At 46.9% G+C, this 22,130-nt stretch overlaps 6 protein-coding genes across 6 annotated transcripts; 2 read left to right on the forward strand and 4 right to left on the reverse strand.

The window, feature by feature from the left end:
- Positions 1-1,103: 1,103 nt before the first annotated feature.
- On the forward strand, positions 1,104-3,222 carry AO090120000451 (alpha/beta fold hydrolase; the record flags this gene model as incomplete). The annotated part of the gene is made up of 2 exons (XM_023237740.1): positions 1,104-2,045; positions 3,154-3,222. The coding sequence occupies 2 exons, from the start codon at positions 1,104-1,106 to the stop codon at positions 3,220-3,222; spliced, it is 1,011 nt and encodes a 336-aa protein (XP_023092537.1).
- A 5,687-nt stretch (positions 3,223-8,909) lies between these two features.
- Positions 8,910-9,667, reverse strand: AO090120000454 (uncharacterized protein; the record flags this gene model as incomplete). Its single annotated transcript, XM_023237741.1, is given in 4 exon segments — positions 8,910-9,029; positions 9,041-9,061; positions 9,252-9,335; positions 9,398-9,667. 4 exon segments carry the CDS (start codon positions 9,665-9,667, stop codon positions 8,910-8,912), a joined length of 495 nt encoding a protein of 164 aa, XP_023092538.1.
- A 610-nt stretch (positions 9,668-10,277) lies between these two features.
- AO090120000455 (agmatinase) lies at positions 10,278-12,047 on the reverse strand (the record flags this gene model as incomplete). Its single annotated transcript, XM_001824110.1, has 9 exons — positions 10,278-10,368; positions 10,458-10,608; positions 10,728-10,820; positions 10,916-11,133; positions 11,191-11,412; positions 11,477-11,560; positions 11,616-11,706; positions 11,765-11,861; positions 11,916-12,047. The coding sequence occupies 9 exons, from the start codon at positions 12,045-12,047 to the stop codon at positions 10,278-10,280; spliced, it is 1,179 nt and encodes a 392-aa protein (XP_001824162.1).
- A 799-nt stretch (positions 12,048-12,846) lies between these two features.
- On the reverse strand, positions 12,847-14,423 carry AO090120000456 (MATE family efflux transporter; the record flags this gene model as incomplete). Its single annotated transcript, XM_001824111.1, has 2 exons — positions 12,847-13,748; positions 13,808-14,423. The coding sequence occupies 2 exons, from the start codon at positions 14,421-14,423 to the stop codon at positions 12,847-12,849; spliced, it is 1,518 nt and encodes a 505-aa protein (XP_001824163.1).
- A 2,980-nt stretch (positions 14,424-17,403) lies between these two features.
- Positions 17,404-18,326, forward strand: AO090120000457 (putative MFS transporter; the record flags this gene model as incomplete). The annotated part of the gene is made up of 4 exons (XM_023237743.1): positions 17,404-17,611; positions 17,685-17,759; positions 17,814-18,162; positions 18,305-18,326. 4 exons carry the CDS (start codon positions 17,404-17,406, stop codon positions 18,324-18,326), a joined length of 654 nt encoding a protein of 217 aa, XP_023092539.1.
- A 1,725-nt stretch (positions 18,327-20,051) lies between these two features.
- On the reverse strand, positions 20,052-21,304 carry AO090120000459 (ankyrin repeat domain-containing protein; the record flags this gene model as incomplete). The annotated part of the gene is made up of 2 exons (XM_023237744.1): positions 20,052-20,072; positions 20,135-21,304. 2 exons carry the CDS (start codon positions 21,302-21,304, stop codon positions 20,052-20,054), a joined length of 1,191 nt encoding a protein of 396 aa, XP_023092540.1.
- Positions 21,305-22,130: the final 826 nt, after the last annotated feature.

The raw sequence follows: 22,130 nt of genomic DNA on the forward strand, positions 1-22,130 counted from the left end.
GAATCTGCTGCGGTACCTCTTCGACGAGCTCCGCAACGCGGAAGTGGCTGTGGGTGGGATAGTTGGACATACAATTTAGAATATGCCTCGCGATTATCTATTGCTTTGTATGTTGTTTAGCTGATTTTAATGGCGTTAGTAGTCCGAAAGCTCTCAAAAGTGGTCCCTATGGCGAAAAATCCGCGACACCCGTCCGTCACTTTAACACCTAGCAATAGTCAATAAAGTTCATAATTTGAAGGCCATCTGTAGTCACATGGAACACATTATTTACGGCCCACTGTCTAGGCCTCGCCATGACGCGAAGACGTCCTTCAGACTAAGACGACAACTGGAGCCACGAATCTAGACAGCGTGTCCATGGCCCACTTGATCCCTGAATCTAATGTCATTTCCTGTGTGTTATCTCTACTATCTGCACACTCATTGGAGGTCAATAGACAGGGTGCCCGACTGAGTACCCAATTACCTGCTCCAAAAGGGTTGGGTGCTTGGCTATTGCATTGCCTGTGGACTTTGACGAGATTTTACCCCCCCCCCCCCCCCCCTCCCCTCCCTCCTCCGCAGCCGTGGGACAATACTTTTAGAGTATTATTGCTCCCCATTACAATCAACGAGCCGCTGCGTTTCTCCGGCCAACAGCAAAAGCAACGACTGCATTTTGTTAAATTGTGCAACTTCACCATGTCTGCCTTTGAAAATCGTTCGTGGGACTCCCTCCCAGACGCCATCAGTTCATCATTTAAAACCCTCAATCATGCCTTAAACGATGATGCTCAGTGGCAGGCCTTTATCAGAACGGATGCGATCTCTGAGCCGGTTATATTTGGCATTCGGTCGTCTGCAATAGATGACGCAGTATTGGTTACAGTCGGACCCGGCTCCAGCACTGTAGTATCCTGTGGCTCGTCGTCTAGATGTGACTTTGTCCTGGTTGCTGAGCCATCTCACTGGGAAGAGTTTTTCTCTGCCCACCCCCGGGCTCCATACACGAGCTTCGTTGGTATTCAGGTTGGTCCCTCTTTTTCAGTAATGCCATGCCTTCTTGCAAGCCTTGAAAGATGATCTAGACTGCATTACTGATAGACACCAAGCTGCATAGTATGAATACGAATCAGGGCGGGGCAGAGATCCGTGGAAATCGGACTAAATACGCTCAGTTTGCACACCTTACATCTCATCTTCTTGAAATGATCCGCAAGGGTATTCACGGTCCCCTTTCCCAAGAAACACACACTGTCATCGATGAAGATCATATCACTGGCAAATATGTCTATATCAATACTCCGGTATGGGGAAAGTCCAAGGTATTCTATGAGTTTAGTGGCGAGGGGCCGCAGGAAATCATGTTTCTTCACACTGCTGGAAGTGATAGTCGCCAGTACCACGCTGTTATGAATGATCCAACCATGAGAAGAAAGTGCAAGATGATCGCGTTCGATCTTCCGGCCCATGGAAGGAGCTTTCCAGGGGAAAACCATATTCCGGGAAACTACACTAACACCGAGGACGCGTACGTGGGGGCGGTCCGCGAGATGGTCAAGGTTTTGAAGCTGAATAAGCCTATTATTTGCGGTGCTTCAATGGCTGGCCAGGTATGCATTGCGGTGGCCATCCGGGCTGAAGAGGTTGGAGCGGGTGGCACCATTCCGCTGCAAGCGTGCGACTACTTGGCCATGGAGCGACACTTTGATGACAAGTCGCCCTTCATCAACCAGTCTCTGTTCAATCCAAATTGGATCTACGGAGTGATGGCTCCAAGTGCGCCGCTTGCAAACAAGAAGCTCATCTGGCATCTCTATAGTGGTCAGGCATACGGCATCTTCCACGGCGATCTTGATTTCTACCTCGGAGGGTTCGATGCCCGTAGCAGGCTCTCCCAGATTGATGTCAAGAAATGTCCTGTTTACTTTCTGACTGGGGAGTTTGACTGGGGCACGACTCCTGATATGAGCCACGCAACTGCTGTGAAAATTAAAGGCGCAGAGTTCAAACGAATGCACGGGCTGGGTCACTTTCCAGCAACGGAGAACCCCTCTATATTTGTATGTAACTTCCCATTTTGACCCCCAGTGATCTGCGCTAATCTGCAAGGTGAGTAGATACCATATCTCCTAGATGCGATCAGTTGGATCCAGAAGACTAGAGCTCTTTGAGATATGGAGGCGGAGGACTTGTACGGTTGTACCTGGGCATATGGGATAACTCATAAAGTCAAGATGACAAAGTTCATGATCAATTGGGGTTGCACTGAATTAAATTCGCATGCCACGGGAAGAGCAAATGGTTGCATGGGGGTCTCATGTCACACCTTCCGTGAGGTCTGGGCGACGTCTACGCTCGCATTAAGGCAGGCAATTTTTTTCGAACTTCCAGTGGAGTAGTTTAGTCTTGTACCATGTATTCCTTCAAACCTTCGAAGGCTAACCACGCATAGCAGAAAAGATTACAAAGCGACTGTATTTGGTGCCGTGAATGCAATAGCTGCTCGTGAATCCTTCAAACGTCTCTAGATAATGACAACTGTCATTCTTCAACCTAGTCTATAGCTGGCTTTGTTCACGCAAGGAACCTCAAAGTATGTACGTTTTAGTGGATTTAGTTTTACGCCCCACTAACTCGGCATCTATCGAATGTCTAATCGCCAAATTAAACTGTAACCAATCACAACCGTGCTGGCTTAAGGACATTTCCGAGAGAGCGATATAGATCAGCTTGTAAATGGTGATCATTGCTCGGAAGGTGCTGACACCATAACAACATAGACAAATGTCATGTACTGAAACCTTGAGTAGGCACTGCGGAGGGGTGTGACTAGAAGATCAAGGTGCCGGGATTGACATGCAACAACTCCGTTCTTGACATCTTTCGAACAAGCCAGGATGTCTTTATAAAACTTGAATATCAAGCCTGGCTGGACTAGGAATGAAGAGGTCCCATCCGAAAGAACCTCGACACCCTCAACATGCGAACCGAGAAGTAGATTCTGCCAATTGAGGCTGAGTCTCGAAGCAAGCTCTCCTTGAACACGGTGGGTCATCATAGCACCACCTAACACCGTGCCAATAATCTCAACGTCGGCAGGAGGACGAACAGTTCTCGTCGCGGGTAAATTGTTGCCATTGGAAATTGTCGAATTCTTGGTGAAGTCAGGAGATTGGATTGGGTTCATACTTAACGTCGCTAGCGGTCACGTGGCACATAGCCCCCGCCACCTCATAAGAATTTGGTGGTATGTTTGAGGGGAAACAAAAGTTCCCAAAGACACACATGACCGCATGGCAGAGTCCCTAATTTAAGACTTAGTAATGTTACATGACAAGGTGGCGCAGATCCTAATTCTCACTGAATTCATTACTTTGCGGGAAGTACCTGTCGGAGCCGTGTTGCATAATAGCTTTCTTATGGTTATGTACATGTATTGATTTCAATACACGTAGCATCTGTGACAATATGCCAAGTTCAGTCTTACCAGTAAAATACTAGCCTATCTTGGCATTTGATGTTGGAAACAGTGGTTTTGGGGGTAGGCTCATTTCGCAGATCACTGTCTTGTGAGAAAACATCTACAGCTGGGAGGGCAGATCTCTGTTTGTCTGAATCACATACTTCTGCTAACCTTCCTGCCTGAACTATAATCGTATATGTGAGCTCGCGCTTCCATGAAACAGCTAGACTGTAAGTAGTCAACACAAAACATGCCCACATCAACTCAATTAGTTGAAGCCTTGCGTATTCCTCGGGTGGCAAGAGATTTTTAACAGGGGCGACGAAACTGGAGGGAGGCTGATTTAAGCGATGGGGTTCGAATGTCGTGAGTGCTTGTATTTTCCCGGATACTATGCATCTACTTGATGACGACAAAGCCAGGTCTGAATAACTGACTGTTGCTTAGCCGGCTTTCAAACTATTTAATCGGAGGGAACACCTTGCACTTGTACGTGAAAGCCAGATATCATTTGCCGACCGCTCTATACCTCGCAGCCTCCTGTCATCACATGGAGCTTTCTTTCTTATACACGTTTGTCCATTGTGCACTGGTAGTGGTGTGCGTAGTGTGTCGCTTTTTGCCTTATTTGTTATCACCTTGGCGGACAATATGCTGGATGATAAGCCGATGGGTGATTAATACCAATATGATCAACCGCCATCGTTGGATCCGCCCCTATGCATGGTCGGATGTTCTCCCGTGGACGATTTACTTGGCACTGAACGCCTTTTTCGTCTGGTACCCAGATGGATCTATGGAAACGGCGGCACGCAGATCTGGTTTACTCGCCTTGACCAATGTGTGTTTCACATATGCCTGTCCCAGCATTAGCTTGCTTGGAGACATCCTGGGTGCCAAATTACGCATATGCAGGCAGCTACATCATGCCGCTGGATTCATGGCGTGTGTGGAATCGGTCCTCCATGTCCTCCTGAAATGGACAACCAAAGGAAATATCCAATTAGGAGAGAGAAGAATGGTCTATGGTGTCGTCGTAAGTGCGACATTCCTTTCCGCCTCTTTCCCACGCGTGGCAGGTTGAGCAAGCCCATTTGCTGACGTTTATAACAATCTTAGGCTGCTTCCTGTCGTCTAGCATTGATGATTGAGTCAATCCCCATCGTCCGACGACTTGTCCATCCAATTTTCTTCCTCTCTCACTACATCTTGGCAATTTCCGCTGGCTGGGCTCTTGGCATGCACCTTCCACGGAATCCGTCCGGACCATGGTATCTAGTGTATCCAACCATCGGCCTCTTCGCATCGACGTGCCTGGCTGCTATTGGGATCGTCTTCTATCGCAACGGGTTCCTGGGGAAAACAATGGAGCAAGGCCACAATCGAACGGCGGGGTGACGGCAGCCTACGGGTTGACTTTAGTCCCGGACGCCCTGTCATGGTCCTTCCGGGTCAATATGTAGACCTATGGATGCCGTCGCTCAATCCATGGTCATGGTTTCAGTGTGCATCATTCATTGTAACTTCATGGTCGCCTGATCCACAGACATCGTTACAGCTCCTGGCAAGATGCCCCAGCCGGGCGTTTGGGTTCACATGGATGCTCTCATGGCGCGCTTTAAGTGGATCTCGCCACAACCTTGCCCTTATCAGTGGCCCACACGGTCTGCGTGTTCCCGTATCCAGATATGAGACGGTGCTTCTCATTGCTAGTGATTCTGGAATTCTCGCCGTCAAGCCGTACGTGGACCACTTATTTCACTGCGTCAGAGAAAGGACGTCCAAAACTCGCCGTTTATGTCTGGTATGGCAAGTCTCGGGCCGTGTGATAGGAATGAATATCCTCCGCGACATGGGAGAATGGGTCAACAGACTCCTGTACGACGACATTAAGGATGAGACGCAGGTGGGTAGCTGCCCGATTGCTCATCAAATACAAAGGTAACATGTCTGAAGATGCTGCAAATTATCATATTTGATCCGATGACGCTCTGTACTTCGACCACAGATCATGGCCGGGGAACCATTTACCACAAGAAAGCCGACTTCGACAGCATACTGGACATGGAGGTCCAGGGTCATCGGGAACGGCTAGCGCAAGACGTTAGAGAGGAGCGAGGGGGTATGCTGGTAATGAGTAAGTCACGGATGGCCTGTTTTTGGACTTTTCTAATGTGTCTCACAGCGTCGGCTTCTGATGAAGTTCGAGATCGTTTGAAGCGGTCTGTTCGGAGCTACTTGAAATGGGTCCGAAATGACGAGCTGGATTATCAGCCAATCCGCTGATATTGAAGCCGCACATGAGGATGATAGGTCTTTGGTACCAGGTCCTAGCACGGAACGGGCGGGTCGTTCAAGGGCAGTGACAACATTAAACCATGGATAAGCACGACCAATGTAGACAAGGATTAGTGGGTGAACTTGGAATACGGTGGGCCTCGTAAACCGGAAAATCTCGTTAACGGAAGAGATAAACCTGTCTCTACAGATAGATGCCAGTTTATAACAGTTTACTACTGTAGAGTATGATGTTTTGAAGTGTTAAAGTGCGGAAACTAGTCCCAATATGTCCGAAGTAAATGAATAGCACCAACTTATGCAAGTCTCTGCTTCTGTAGAGACTTCCATTGGAGGACTGGATTGCAAAGCCATGCAAATTTATAGGTTGATTTGGATAGAGATATACAACAACGGGTCACGAGTTGCCTATATTCAAGGACACGGCAAAACCCCGATGGTGCTGTCGCCACATTCAGAGGGCTACGGCAACCCATCTTCCTTCGCTCAAGTATCTAAAACACTGCCAGCCCTACCCTCTAATGTAGTTCACCGGGCTCGAATACGCAACATCTGTCAACAAATCCCTCAGATGACTAGCTCTCCATGTCGGACGCCCATTGGAGTCTGCGAAAAAGGGGTGCTAGTTTTGTCGTTTAGCCAGGGTCATCATGACCGCGAACATATACATTTACCTTGGCTAAATGATCAGCACGTGAGCCCAGCTCCGTCTGCGCCAAAAAGTCAATAAGCTTTTCTCCTCTCAGATGGTCTGAGATCCGTATTTTGTCATCCATTGGTTGCCCCTTGTGAATAAGCTGCATCATGATCAGACGGGCAGCCTTCTCATCTCCATAGTCGATAGCATTGCCACGGTGGATGTGAGAGGCGGCAAAGCCCGCTGCAGAGCATTATTTTTAGCTATGTTGCGGTCAAGAAAAAAAAAATATCGAGGCTTACCAATTTTAATGACGCCATCAAATGTGACGAGGACATTGGAACATTTCAGGGCGCCATTGGCAAAGCCTTGTGGCTGGGTGGAAACAGGAGGTAAGACCGGAACTGATCAGCCACCGTCGTGCACTAACAATTTATTTAATGTCGGCATCCTGCCCCCCTCTCCCCCCTTGAGGTGCCTTCCCTATTACTTTGTCCAGTCCAGCTCTCTTCTCGTGACCAGATCAACGTCCGTAGAGTTATAGGAACTTGAAATAATCCCATGATATGATATGCCCAAGCAAGAAGACGATGCTCGTCCCACTGTTCACATGAGCAACTTGTCCAACGCTCTCCAGCAGTTATAGCAAAAGTGGGCGCCACAACGACAGCTATCAGCATTATTATCAGTTCTCAATCATTGGAAAACAAAAATAATAAAAATAAAAATAAAGAAGACCACCCACGTCATGTGATTGCAACCATGAACCAGTTCCACCAAGCGCCAACAAGCATAGCAACGTTGCCACCCATTCTCTTGCACGAGAGCTAAAAGGTGCTGCATGACACTATCATTTAGGTAATCCCCTATATGTGCGCGTCCTTTGCAGCCCGTACAGGTCGTTCGGCTACAATTAGAACATGTGGCTACCTCACCCTCGATATGCGATGTGTTAATGAAAGTGGAGCACTCCGGAACGTAGCAGTATGTTCTGTTTGGAGTCTCGAACTCGATTTTCTTCCTCTCTTACCGTTGTATGAGGTCAGATTTGAGGAATATGCGTGCAATGTTCACGTTGATAGGCTGTCTGCAGCAGCGCGGGGGGAATAGCGACTCGTCCGTCATCGAGACATTGAAAAGATCTTTTAAGCAGGAACGACAGTACTCGTGACGACATGGTACACGGGCGATGTTGACAAATTCCACTTCGTCTCTGCAAGCTACACAGCGATGCAGTGGGATTGACTGGCGGCTACGTTGGGCTGCCCAAGCAGACGATTCAACTTGTCCAGTCTCTTCCCTTGCGATTCCCACCCCGTGATTGTCCTTGTAGCCTTCCTAACCAGACATGTACAAGATCTGGAGTTTTTCCAGAGTCTCATTGTCTAGGGTCGTCGATTCTTCCGGATGTGCTTGGTGATCCCCCGGAGCCAGAGAACATCCATCCTCCGTCCAGCGACGGGCAATGTTCCGATCTTTGACTGCATTATCTTCTTCCAGAACACTATCGTCCAGAATATTTCCATCCGCCTGGACCGCGGCAGCAAAACTCATAGCCATCCGCCTATCCACTAGAAATTGCGAAACGTTTTCCAACTCTTCATTCTGTAACTGAAAAGCCAGCTCCTCATCTGTGGGCTCTCGGGTTCTACTTTTAGAAGATTCGAAATAACAACCGGCATCTTCGAGCTGTAGCTGAACGATCAGATCAGCTGTAGCTTGGTCTACTCCTGGTTCAAGTACACAAGCCATCTCTACTGAGCGATGTTTGATAAAGCCTATGTGGACCAAAGGCGCAAGGGGGTTTTCAGGGCAGGGATGAGCTTTGGAAGCCATTATATATGACTTCCCGTATGGAAAACACTATCTTAGCAGCAAATGTGATCGTAGCGCGTTGAAGTAACGAATGACGTATCGGGAAAGCGAGCGTTCCAGCCCCAATACTCATAGTGAATGCAATAGATTGCAGTCTTTTATCCGTACTCCTCAGCGGCTTTAGTCATCAATGTACTGACCGTCACCTTTACGTGCTGGAGCGCTGTGGCGCGAGACACAATGCTAGATGACCAACTGAGCAATGGCAGTCGAACCACGAATTGGAGACACCAAACACTTGTTCCTGGTAATCGCTTTGTATCCGGTTCTTGGAGAGTTCAACCGTTGGAATTGAACCATAGGAGCTAGCTAAGTTAGGCTACTAATCCATATTTCGAGAAGAAATCGGTCTGATAACAACTTGTTCTAGAATGCCATCCGCTTTAAAATATTGCTATGAATCATAAATGAGCTCTAGCTCCTCTTCAGTTTGCGAAGAATCAATACAATCAAAGATAAAAAGGAAAGAAAGGACTGTACTAGAGAATGAAATCGAGTCCACAAGTAAACTTGGCACACACCCACCCTCGGATTCCTTCAGCCATTCGAGTAGGAAAAAAAACGAAGAGCCTACGAAAAGGGACCCGCCAACTTGTATCCATTGCCATATCGAGTGGCGAGTGACAGCCAAGCTTTTATAAGGAAAGCCCTCTACCAAGGCAGCCAGAAGAGAGCTTCCTTTGTAACACAGCCCTGAAGTGGTAGCCCGAATGTTTCTTGGCCGTAAGAGAGATTGGTAGGTGGTCTCAAGGTGGACGATATCGCGCCACTCTTCCACATACAGTACTGTCATCGAATGGGAGCTTTGAAGGGATTAATAACCGCAATCCAACGGCTTGATTTGTGCAGGCGGCGGACCGTCCTATCTTCTTGGTAAGTACATTAGACTCATGAATCTTACTAACTATCATCACTCACGGTCTATTTATTAACATCTCTGTCAGCACTGATTTATAGTAGGGATGTCAATTGATCTAGTAGCTTATCACTCACGTAGCAGATTTCTTCTTCCTGAAGAGAATAGGTTCCTGTCAGATCTTGGTAAACAGGAACTCGATATGTTCGTTCGTTGCGAGTCTATTTGTTCTGTATCAGCATCGCCGGTATACCCTGCCCATATAGTTGGGACCATTACTCACAACAAAGATGACATAGTTAATACCGTTCACAACCTGCTTGGTGACAGCGTAAATATTCATATCACCGAGTTTGTCTACAGCAGTTTGTATGGCACCACGTGTCCCGTCGACATCCGTACAGTCGTCATTGGAGAAAGAGCCGGGAACAGGGTCTGCTGATGGAACACCATAATTCTCGACACATTTCTTGTCGAAGGTGTCGAGGTCCTGGGATGAGACCAAGACGGTACAGAGCAGGGAGGAGAAGATGGTGGTTAGGGAGACACGCATATTGGGTATATAGTGGTCTTTGGCACTAGTCGTAGCTCTTGTGACTTTCGAGATTTTCCAGGTTGAAGAAATTTCCTCGTTTTCTGTGAGATTTAGCACGTCTTAAAAGAAACGAGATGATCTCCGTTATTAAGTAGAAATCTAGTCATTTGACAAAACTATGCAACAGCATTCAATAGTTTGCTCTAGAGAAGACTTGGCAGGTAATGGCTATCAATATAGTATCGATAGTTGAGAGTGGGTATTTCACTAGTGAAGTGTGATGTGTTCGATGGTCCCGTTCTTGAAAAGAAGTATATTTATTCCCTAGGACAAAAGAGGACATATGCCTTGCTAATTATGTATAATGATCTGCGGATCATCCACTAGTAAATCTAAACTTTCTCTTCCGTGTAATCTGGCCCAATTGTATAACCTGGAACAGCTGTTTCTATACGCTACCCTGATGACGCTATTGGGAATAGTATATGGGGCTTGTCAGTAACGTTGTTGAGTCAATGATCACTATTCTCCTTCACAGAGACAAGTTACGACGGGATGAAACCCAGCAAACCAACGGACTACCTACTCATCTCATCACCCACATACCAAAAAGAGAAGAAAAGGATATCTACAAGTCAACAGATCCATCAGAATCAACAGTCAACGGCCCCTTCTTAACCATCATCGTAAGAATCTCATAAAGCACATCCGCGGCAGCCCTATCCACAACCCATTAGCAAACACAAACCCAAGCAATTCATTTCCAACAACAACCAAAGAAAGGAAGGAAAGAGGGAAAGGGACATACATAGTCGACAGCTCCGCATTAGTATCATAAGCAGGTGCAACCTCCACGATATCGGCCCCGATGAGATTCAACCCGTCTAGACCACGGATGATCGTGCGCAGTTCGCGGGTTGACCAGCCACCTGTTTCAGGGGTGCCGGTTGCGGGGGCATCTGTATTTTCATTGTCTTGTTAGCCATTGTTTTGTAGATCGGTAGGTTCAGTCCCATTATGAAGAGAGGTGGGTAGGTATGGTGGTATGTTGGCGTGGACTGGTTTTGAAAGGACTTACAGGCAGGATCCAGCGTGTCGATGTCGATGGAGAGGTAAACGGGGTTTTCGGTACCGACGCGGTCGCGGATTCTTTTGATTATACCGTCCGTGCCTTGTTCTTGTTAGTTGTGGTTTTATTTGGGGGCTATTGTTGTGCTTTGGTGGAGGATATGGGTGATTAAGGTGGAGAGGAGGGGAAGTATATACCGATTGTGTCAATCTCCCTAGCCTCTACAATCTCAAACCCACAGTATCCATCATTCTCATAATCCGAGGGACCTGAAAGAGTAGTCCGGATACCAGCGTGAATATTCGTGTCGTTCTTAAGAAGGCCTTCCATCGCCGCATGGTAGAAGTAAGTTCCATGGTTAACGGAAGCGACCTGGCTTGGGGAGCCACCGAAGACCTTTGGTTTCCAGGAGTCGCTGTTGAATGTTAGCTCTGGGATACAGAATAGTGGAGATGTGTCGTTAAGGACATACAGATGGCTATCGAAGTGAATGACACTGACGGGGCCATAGGCCTTGTTGATACTGCGCAGCAGGGGCAGCGTGATGGTGTGATCACCTCCTAGGGTGATGACGCGGGGGAGGGTCTTGCCTGCTCGAGAGAGGCCATATTCGTTTGCGTCGGTGAAGGGCTTACGCATCAGGATGCTGTTGTGGCCTTCTTCGATTTGCTGGATTGCCCAGGCGTTGTCGTAGCTGGGGTTTGTTTGTTAGTTTGGAGAATTCTTTCCGGCTGTAAGTGGATGGATATTGGGCATACGAGGTGACGGGAATGTCGCCGCAGTCTATGACTTTCAGATCACTGACAAAGGGGTTGGCTTCTAGGGGGACGTTGTAGCCACCGCTGAAGGGTATGTCTGTTAGTCTTGATCATTCTGATGGTCGGTGGAAAGGCGTACTAGAGATTGAGACGGCGTGAGCCTTGTCTGATGCCGCTGGGACCAAATCTGGCACCGGGTCTGTAGGAGGTGCCGGTGTCAAAGGGGGCACCTGTACTATGTTAGTTATTTCTTGGACGAAATAGTGGAAGCTGATGCTCTGGTCATACCTATGAAGGCAATATCATACTTCTCATCCTCGCTGGAGAGACAGGGAAAGTAGGGCAAGCGAGCGAAAGTCGAAATGCCTGAGAAGACAGAATCGGCCTGAGACCGTCAGCGTGAATGTATACAAAGTATAGGTCGTAGCTTCACACATACCTGAGTACCACCATCTCCTGGCAAGGTGTTATACCACAGTTTCTGGTGCGGACCAGACATGGGGGTTTGGTGCTTGCCATGGGCGGAAGCCACAGCAGACAGAGCGAGAAGGCTCACTGTTGTGACGAGCATGTTTGCACTGATACTCGATATGGTTGAGAAGAGAGAATGACAGATTCAATACTGATTTGATTGGAAGATTGGGATCTATTTTCTTGTATGATGGAGGGAACAAATCTGCTATTTATGTGACCCTTTCACGGCAATCATAATCTTCATCCCCTCAAATCACCCTCCCCTCACCTACTCCCGACCAACTATAGCCCTGGTAAACCCATACTTTTGCTTTGACTACTTCTTTTGTGCAATGTTCGAGATCAGGTAATCACCACTTGCGCCTCGGGATCCACGAATGGACCAACCATACTGAACCAGTCAAGGGACAGAGGAGAGACACCGATAAACCTTCGAAGTTCAGTCTTGGATAAGATCAATGAGATACTTTTGGCATCTACTCCACTCCCTACAACTTCCTACTTTGGAGGGTACAGGAGGTGGGACAGCTTGAGGATTTATTATCTATCTGAATATGCAGCCGAATGCAAGAGTTGCGATCCAGTTTCCCAAAACGGAAAGTTTGGGGAGAAGATACACGAGAAAAGCTTCATGATGTAAGCCCAGGAAGGGAAATTAGATTTAGTAAAGGTTACTAAGACTGTTAGTGATCCAGGTTATCAGAGCTGTTCTTATCGCCATCCTGAATCTCTCATATGAGTGGACGATCGGCTTCTTATCAATGCACGACCACTAGCTTCAACTTCTAGAACGTCTGGTTTGTCCTCGGAGAAATTGACATTCTTTAGTCTGGGGTACAGTGACATAGACAATAATGAACAACTCTTCCATACTTCCTATCTCCTTACAGTCTACTCTACAGTCCATCCTCCAATCGCTCATGCACATCCATACGCGAAAACGCCTTATCCACCTCCTTGTTCCAATTACTCAGGGCCACGATCATCCACTCCAACGCCCCCACCAGATACAAGGCAATACATTGTCCCACCCACAGGCCCTTGAGACCCCAGCCATGAAACGCCAGCCAAATGCCGAGCGGCAGCGCACCACAGTAATAGCTAACCAGATTAACCATCGCTCCGACATGCTGTCGACCCATACCACGAAGACTGCCCCCGCAGCTGCCATTCAAGCCATCTGCAATCTGGAATAGTGCAACATACGGCAGTACATCGGCGGTTAGGCGCACAACTCGCTCGTCCGAATTGAAGATCTTCGCAAAATCATGCCGTGTTCCCATCAGCACAGCCAGTACTACCCCGCCGAGGAGAATGCTGAGCCAGGCCGCCGTATTCGCTGCTTTGGCTGCTCCCGGTGCGTTCCGAGAGCCCAGCAGGTTGCCCACTCGTGCCGACGTGGCGACGCCTACTCCAAACGGGATTGTGTTGAGTACTTGATCTGCGGTCATGATAACGCTTTGCGCGGCCAATGCGATGGTCCCCAGTCGGCCTGCTGCCAGGGCCACAATCTCGAACGCCCACCATTCCGTGCCAACGTGAATGACACCCAGGAAAGCTAGGCGGGCAAAAGTACCCAGGTTCTGGAACGCCTCTCGCGACCATCCGCCCCAGCATTCGGACCCGGCAATGAACCGGGCATAGAGGACTAACAAGATAAAAGACAGCCAATACGAAATGCCAGTGGCGAACGGCGCTCCGAGTAAACCCATCCCAAAGGTGTAACAGAATAGGTAGTTGAGAAGGGCATTAAAGGGGGATGTAATCATTAACACATACGTTCCTGGACGCATGATGCCTGGAAAATAGCAACGTTAGTGACTGGGTTCAGAGGCGGCACAATCAGTCGGGTCTTACCTTGAGCTTGCAAATACTTCTTCATCACTTCGAAATAGATATATCCCAAACCACCTGGAATCAAGCAGGTCAAGAATCTCGCACTGTCCCTTGACAGCTGGGGATCTTGACCCAGAAGCAGGAAGACGGGCTCCGAACATGCCCAAAGGATAGCAACGGGAATGTAGAAAAGACTCAGAACGAAAAAGCCCCTCTGCAGCAAGATACCAAGATCATGCTTGTTTGAGCTCCCCGTGAACGTCGACGAGGCCAACGTATCGAGTGCCGTTGTACCACCTAAAGCAATCATCCACGCTGTGATCATAGCAAACATCAAGGAAAACGCAGTCGTGGCTAGGTTCTCAGGCGAGGAGCGTCCAACTATCAACACGGACACAGTTTGCAAGCTGTTCTGGAGTGTATACGCCAGTATAACCGGGATAGAGCCCTTGAACAAAATCCAGAGTTCGGTGAGATACTGTCTCCAGCCCTCGTCGTCAGAATCATGGCTTTCATAGCAACCTGGATCTTCAGAACTGTCGAGATCGGTTGGCTTGGGGAGGAGAGAGGTATATTCAGTTGGCTCTTCTTCGATATTAGGCGTGTCGCCATAGCGAGGAGAACGTTGACGATACATCTCTACGGACAGAAGAAGTGGTAAACTAGTTAAACAGTACTGTACATACAAGAGAATCTCTACATTTGAAGTGAAGCGAGCCACGACCCTATATTACTTGCTGCATAGACACCTTGCAGACTGCTGAAACTATTGACTATATTCGGTAAGTACCAAGTACACAAGTGGACCAAGAACAACGATAAAAGCCTCATACAAAGGGGCAAACAATATACAGATTACTCGTATAGTAATACATCGGAATGAACACGAAGCCTCGATCATGTTCTTGGCTTGACCCACATAAACCAGACTGGTCTCCGAAATCCTACGAAGTCATTAAACTGCCGAGATCATGATAAAGGATGGTCCAAATTGCCGAGTCACCATTCTATGTGGTAACGCATCTCTTATCAGTTATGATGCAAGTAAGTCAGTGGAATGTCCCACTTCCCTGCGGATATTCTCCCTTCATTAGCTTTCTCCAGACAAGTTCCCGATTAGGAAAGGATCGTATGCCCTTACTTGTTGTTCAAACTGGACCTTTTCTTATCGCTACCCCACGTTCCGTTCGAGGCGTTATCAAAGACTTGATTCTATCTATCGTGGACAATTACAGGACTAATTGGCTACGGCTAGACTCGCCGCTTATACTGACTATGCTGTAGAAAAACATTGATACTTTCAACAGGAAATGCACAGATACCCCGCGGGGCTTTGCTAGTAGGGCCTAGTAGCGCTAAAGGATTTTGCCGATTTCTCAATTTCTATACGGAGTATAGAATATCAACTAAAAGCGCTGAATTGAAAGCTCTTAATCTTATGTCTAGTATAACTATTCTAGATACCTAGGTCTTTTAGGGGGCGTGTCTACATGGTTTCTTGTAGATCTAAAGTATTAGATCAAGAACTGGATTATGGCTTGTTAAGACTGTTTTATAGTGGGGTTACTTTATTGAGATAGCGGCTTTCAATGCATCTCGGCCAATCGCAGGTATCCTCTACAAAGACTAGTTTAGCGAGTTATACACCAATAGATGATGAAATGGGGTGGTCGAGATGGTAACACCAGCAGATTTAGCCATTATACATCAATGATAACGTACGAGGAGATTGGGCATTGCGCATAGAAACAGCAAACCATAAGCTCAGAGCGCTGGTGAGAAGATCAATATAGATCAAATAAAGACTCACGATGACAAGCAGACATGCGTGATTAACTCTTAAGACCATTTACGTGTACTTCCAAACCGCTTCAAGGATCTCGCTATTACAATCAGTCTTACATCTACTACAACAACCGATTAATTGAATAAATTATCGGGGTCTGAGCTGAAGACTCAATTTCTGCCAGTTGTTCTAGACGAGTCATGAATAGTGTTAGACATACCGTGAGAACGGTGACCCACCTGGAAGGCTTAGCTATTTTACTGGCGGGTATAACTTTGTATATTCTGAACGTTCTCGAGAGATAATTAAAAACACGGAGTAAGAAATATAAAAGGAAAACATAAGTGGCAGTCAAACTGTGGCGTCTATTGGTTGGAACGATGGCTGCTAAGTATTCCCTCGGAACGTGCTGTCTTTCTGAACCCTAATTTACGACCGAAGAGATAAGGCATGCTTCTGATATGTCTCGAGGGCCTGATTCGATGGCTTGTACATTGAACTATTCTGATCCTTGTTCTTATGCAGGCACCGTATGTTACACATTAAAGTACGAGGGTCTGATAACTTTGTACACCTGAATTTGTATATATACTCTGATTAAACATGCCCCAAATCCCATGCACCAAATTAGACTTCATAAATATGGACGAAGAAAAGAAAACGGAGATTTTCCCCGGCCACATGGATACCGACATAGCTCATGGTGACGAGAAACGTCCACCATTCCCTTCTGAGAGTGTCGAGCGAGACGGGGTGAAAATACACCCCCCGCCTACCTCTGATCCCCTGGACCCTTTGAACTGGCCTAGGGTTCAGAAGCACTCTATTCTGGGAATAGTCATGCTAAAGTATAATGCTTTTGTCTCATAGTCGAGCTAGAGAGTGCTGACTCAAGCCAGATATTTTCTTTTCACTTACATCACTACCACGACCGTTCCCTCGTTCCCTGAGATCCAGTCACAGTTCAACATCAACTACTCACAGGTCAACTGGACCGTGGCTATTCCCGCTCTAGGCTTGTCCGTGGGCCCGCTTTTTTGGTCTTCATTGAGTGATATCTACGGGCGTCGGATCATTTTCATTATAGGGACAGCTATCTCTTTGGTGGCTACTATCGGAGCAGCGGTGGCTGATACCTATGGAGGGTATATGACTGCTCGATTCTTTCAAGGGTTCGGTGTCAGTCCGGGGTCAACAGTGGGCATGGCTGTGGGTATGTATTCCTTACGCTTTTAATTTCTATATTGGCAAGACGCTGATGAAAACAGTCAATGATCTTTTCTTTGATTACGAACGTGGACAGAAACTAGGATTATGGGTTCTGGCCATCGACTCAGGACTCCTTCTTGGCCCTACCTGTACGCCGCCCTCCCGGCCGATATCAGCACTTAGCAGGCCTTTACTGTATATACTAACATGATGTTCTCTAGTCGGCGGGTTCCTCAATCTCGTGAGCGCAGCATGGATCAATTGGTTCAATGCCATCCTCTTCGCCGTCCTACTCCTCCTCGAACTCTTCTTTATGCCCGAGACCCTCTACCCACGCACCCGCATGCTCCAACACATGCCTAAAGATCCCTCTCCATACTCAACAGACATCGAACAGCCCCAAGAGAAGCGCGAAGCAACATTACAGACTACAGAGACGGATAAATTACCTCGGGCAAAAGCTCTCAAATTCTTCAACATCCGTCCTATCCCCGGCCTACGCCATCCGAAACCATGGGATGCCACTCTGCGGTTCTTCCTTACCTTTCAGTTTCCTGTTGTCGTCCTCGCTGTGATCGGATACTCATTTCTTTGGTATTGGTGGGTGTTATCAGTGATAACGATGGTACCAGCCGCGTATGCGACGTATTCGCCGTTGATCCAGGGCCTGTTATTTCTGGGATTATTTATCGGCACGCTAGTATCGGAGGTGTGCTGCTCAGGAAGACTCAGTGATTATATTGTCAAGCGGTTAGCGAGGAAGAACGAGGGAGTGCGAGTACCAGAGATGAGGTTATGGCTGGCCTATCCTGCCATATTGATCACTGCAAGTGAGTCTACTTTCCTCCATATCACCCAAAGACCCCACCGGTAGAGAGGAAAAACTAACAAGGACACCAAAAGTCGGACTAATAGTCTGGGGCATCAGCATCGACAAAAACTACCACTGGATGATCGGCCAAATAGCATTCTTCCTATGTGAGTTCTCATACCCCTCTCCATCACACAGTAACTAATACATGGGTACAACAGTCTCATCAGGAATCCAAATCGGCAACACCGTAACAAGCAGCTACATAATCGACAGCTACCCACTCCAATCCACCAGCGTCGTCATCTTCTACGCTGTATTCCTCAACCTGAGCGCTTTTATCAACCCTGTACATACCCCCGTATCTCATACCTATCTACCAATTAACCACGACGCTAACAAGATACAGTTCTTCATCGCAAACTGGCAGGCATCTTCCGGATGGACGTGGACATTCACAGCTCAGGCTTTGGTAGTGCTTGTGGCTGGAACGGGCGTGTTTGCTGTGTTACAGCGGTATGGGGCGTTTTTGAGATCGAGGGCGAAGGTGCCGGGGTGGGTGAATCCGGAGTTTGATTCTTGATTCTTTTTTTGTTTTTAGGGTTTTGTTTCTTTGTATATATATATTTTTTGAGATGTCTGGCTAGATGGTAAAGTAGGACGCAAGTGTGGATTATCCATGTATGGTTCATGAAGTTATGATAATATGAAGATATCTTATCAAATCGTTATGAAAATTGTTTAGTTGAATAGATTTCCCCTGACTATTGAGAACTGCGTCGCGAACCATGGGTCCTGTGAACTTTGAAAAGCCCCTTTTCTTTACAGTACATTTCACAAAGTAAGCTATTTTTATACTTCAGAATCTCGAATAAAACAGGAACGGTCCTATTGTATCAAGTCCGAACATTTTGTAGAAGAAAAATAAATGTATGGGGTGGGGTGCCTTAATAAATGGGTGGCAGTTATGTAGTCTACACTTTGGGGCTAGGTATTAATATCGGGCTGGAGAATTCCTTTCCTAAAAACAAACAGGATATGATAACTGGGGCAATGTTAATCATTAATATGTGGTAAGTTTTAGTCTAATCCAGTGCTGTTGGTTGTTTTTGACTTGGATAGAGGTACATACATATAAGTAAGGTGAGCCACTAGGGTGCCGGTACCGCGAAGAGACAGAATTATATATACGGACCATACGTAGTACTAACGAGTATATTGCCTAATTCTGAATAACTGACAGCAGCATATAACTATGTGATAACAAGAGTCTGGAATGGTTTAGAAACAAGTAGTTATTAATCAATAGTAGCGATGTAGTGGAACATAGTAAATAACCAGATAATTTACGAAGTATACATCGGTATAGTAGGTGTAGTACTCCGTATCCAATTATTCAGTATCAACGGTTCCGGTCTAGACCTCATCCAGCCAAACGCAAGAGGCAAAAAGGCAGAAAAAAAAAAAAGGAACAAGAAAAAAAAAAACTTCTCCGCCCCCCACAATTTCATCCCGACCAAAAACAAAAAACTCCCCAAAATCGCATTTCACCTGCAACAGCCATTTCAGGTTTATTATCATAACCAGTCATCATGGGTAACGTAAGGGCTCTCAATATATATCTCCCTGTTTTCAAGTTCCCAAGGAGAAGCGACTGATGAGATGTCACTAGGGAGCCAAAGCCGCCTCTAAGCGTGAGCGCAATGCCAAAGATGCCAAGGGTACTGCGAAGTCGCAGCTCAAAGTTGTATGTTGATCTCTTGGACAGGGTTGAATTTGCTTGATTGTTAGACTTACGGAATATAGAACGAGGCTGCTAAGGATATCATCTGCATTGTTTGCAGACAGACTTTCCTCAAGACTACCCGTGGTCCGGCCCTGACTGAGCATGCTGCTAATAAGCATAGCAAGACGCTTCAGGATTGTTTCCCCAACTACGTGGAGACTCCTAAGAAATAAACAGGAGATTCTTCACTGAGGTTGATTGATGTTTCTTGTGCTTATGTGGGGATGATGTGCTTTCTTTCGGTTGCGGTGTTTTGGCTTTCTTTTCGGTGTTTACAGCGGAGGCAATGATGTAGCATGAGTATACCATGTGGTATTGAATCGGAGCATGATAGCGTGCGCTTTTCATCTTGTTTATGTTTAAAGAGTTCATAGTACGTAGCTAAGAAATATAGAAAGGCCCTTTGATGTAGGTAAGTTGATGGTGCCATCCAGGTCAGATATGGCATACGGACAGCAGACTCTGCACGGTATTGGTGGCCTAAAGGGAGCCACGGATTCCAGCATAGTAAGCATGCGATCACCGTTCCCGGATATATTTATGTGTGTTTGTCAGTTGCTGATCAGGGAAGCATCTTGGAGGGCTAGCTTTCTAGAAGTTCTTGGAGATGACTTTAATCCCCACATAGATATAATCATTGCAGTATCCCAGGGCATAAAAAGGACTCGTTGGGCTAATCATCAGGACTATCAACCTTTGTATAGAGATGCAGATACTTTGATATTTCGAAAAGCTTCACTTCAAAAGGCGTATTACATCGGCGACCTGCTCGGTCGTGAGGCCCGCTCGCTCGAGGTCAGCGCCCTTGTCAAGCAGCAGCTTGACCACTCCCTTGCGTCCTTTCTCAACCGCACATCTTAGTGGTGTCCAGCCATCATGATCTTCAGATTCTATATTAGAACCTTGCTCAAGAAGTAGCTTGACTACGCCCTCATGTCCTTTTTCAGCGGCACATATTAATGGCGTCCAGCCATCATCATCTTTGGCTTCTATATTAGAACCTTTCTCGAGCAGCAGCTTGGCTATATTTTCATATCCATGGGATGCAGCCACTGTTAATGGTGTCCAGCCATCGTGAGTTTGAGATTCTATATCAGCACCTTCCTCGAGTAGTAGCCTGATCATACCCTCTTGCCCAACATTAACAGCACTTATCAGCGGTGCGCAACCATCTTCGTTTTTAGACTCTATGTCAGCACCATTCTCGAGAAGCAGCCTGGCTACACTCTCATGTCCCTTGCCAGCAGCATATATCAGGGGTGTCCGGCCAAAAAAATCCTTGGATTCTATATCAGCGCCCTTCTCAAGCAGCATCCTAACTATAGCTTCTTGTCCATGGCAAGCAGCAATGCTCAATGGTGTGCGACCGAGATAGTGGTTGCATTCTAGGTCAGTGCCCCTCTCGAGCAGTAGATTAACAAATTTCGCATCTCCAAATTGTGCAGCTCCTAATAACTGAATCTCGTCATATTCCGTACCCTTGAACTTCGGATCAGAACCTTTCTCAAGTAACAGCCTGACCACATCCTTATGCTCATTATGAACAGCCCAACTTAGTGGCGTCCAGCGGGGCCAGGACAAAGTGGGTCGATTTACTATAGAGCCCTTTTCAGGCAGCAGCCTGACCGCACTCTCATGTCCGTACTTAGCAGCATATACTATAGGTGTGCCACCAACATCGCATCTGCTCTCTAGGTCAGCGCCCTTTTCGAGCAGTGCCTCCACAGCTGATTTACGCCCTCTCGCCGAATACCATCCCAGCGCTGAGCTCGCGGAGAATTGGATGTTGTGTTTGTATAGAGGGCCCGCTTGCTGGATAGCATATATTCGAGGGCTTGTCAACAAAATAGAAAGAATATCTTTCTCGCTCTCCAGGTTCTCGATAATCTGAAGTAGTAATTCGTTGGGAAGTTCGAGTAGAGCCATCGTAAATAAGAGAGATAGTCTGATAATAAAAGAGTTTTTGGCTTTCTGACGTGAAGCTTTTCACTAGAACAGTCGGGTCGAACTTTTGATGATCGAACAAAAGGAGATTTGCTCAGCGTCGCGAAGCTAGATCAATAGGAGGAGGGAAAAGAGTCATTCTGATAGCTTTACCATAATCGGTATCACGTGGTAGTCAGCCTTTAGTTGGGAGATTCACAAATTATAATAAGCTGAACACCTATTTGTTCATCTTTAGGCAGCCACAAGGCCCCCATGTAATTCGGCAATTGACTAGGCAATGGATAGTTCGAGACATACCAATCGGTCCACTTGAATCGGGAACTTGATTGAGCCACCGTGAGGCTCAGGAAAAAATAATGATTTTCCATGGATACATGCCTTGATCTCCTCTATTAGGTTAGCCTAATATTTTCGCCTAGTCGACTTCGACTACCTCACAAAATGGGTCTTTTGAGACGTGATGCTACATCTAGACTACACAAGTTTCCGGACGGCCCATCACGTACTCGAATTTGCGGTCTCTACGCAAAGAGGCCAAGAGTGCTATTTCACCATAAACACGGCATTGGTACCAGCTATGGTGACCTAATACGTCAGGTTTCGCGAGAGCAGCTCCCAAGCACTTTGTTGGACGAGAATGGCGTGCTACATTTAGAAGGCCCGTCTTCTTAATAAGACAAAAGCAAACTTGACCCTTGTAGATGAGAGGAGCTTAGAGATGGCACTGGCAACCAAAGATTATACCTCAAACGTGGCTGACCAACAGATGACCATACATCCGGTAACAAGAGCAGAGCAGAACTCC

This window comes from Aspergillus oryzae, chromosome 5 (assembly GCF_000184455.2).
Source record: "Aspergillus oryzae RIB40 DNA, chromosome 5".
NCBI classification, from domain to species: Eukaryota; Fungi; Ascomycota; class Eurotiomycetes; order Eurotiales; family Aspergillaceae; genus Aspergillus; species Aspergillus oryzae.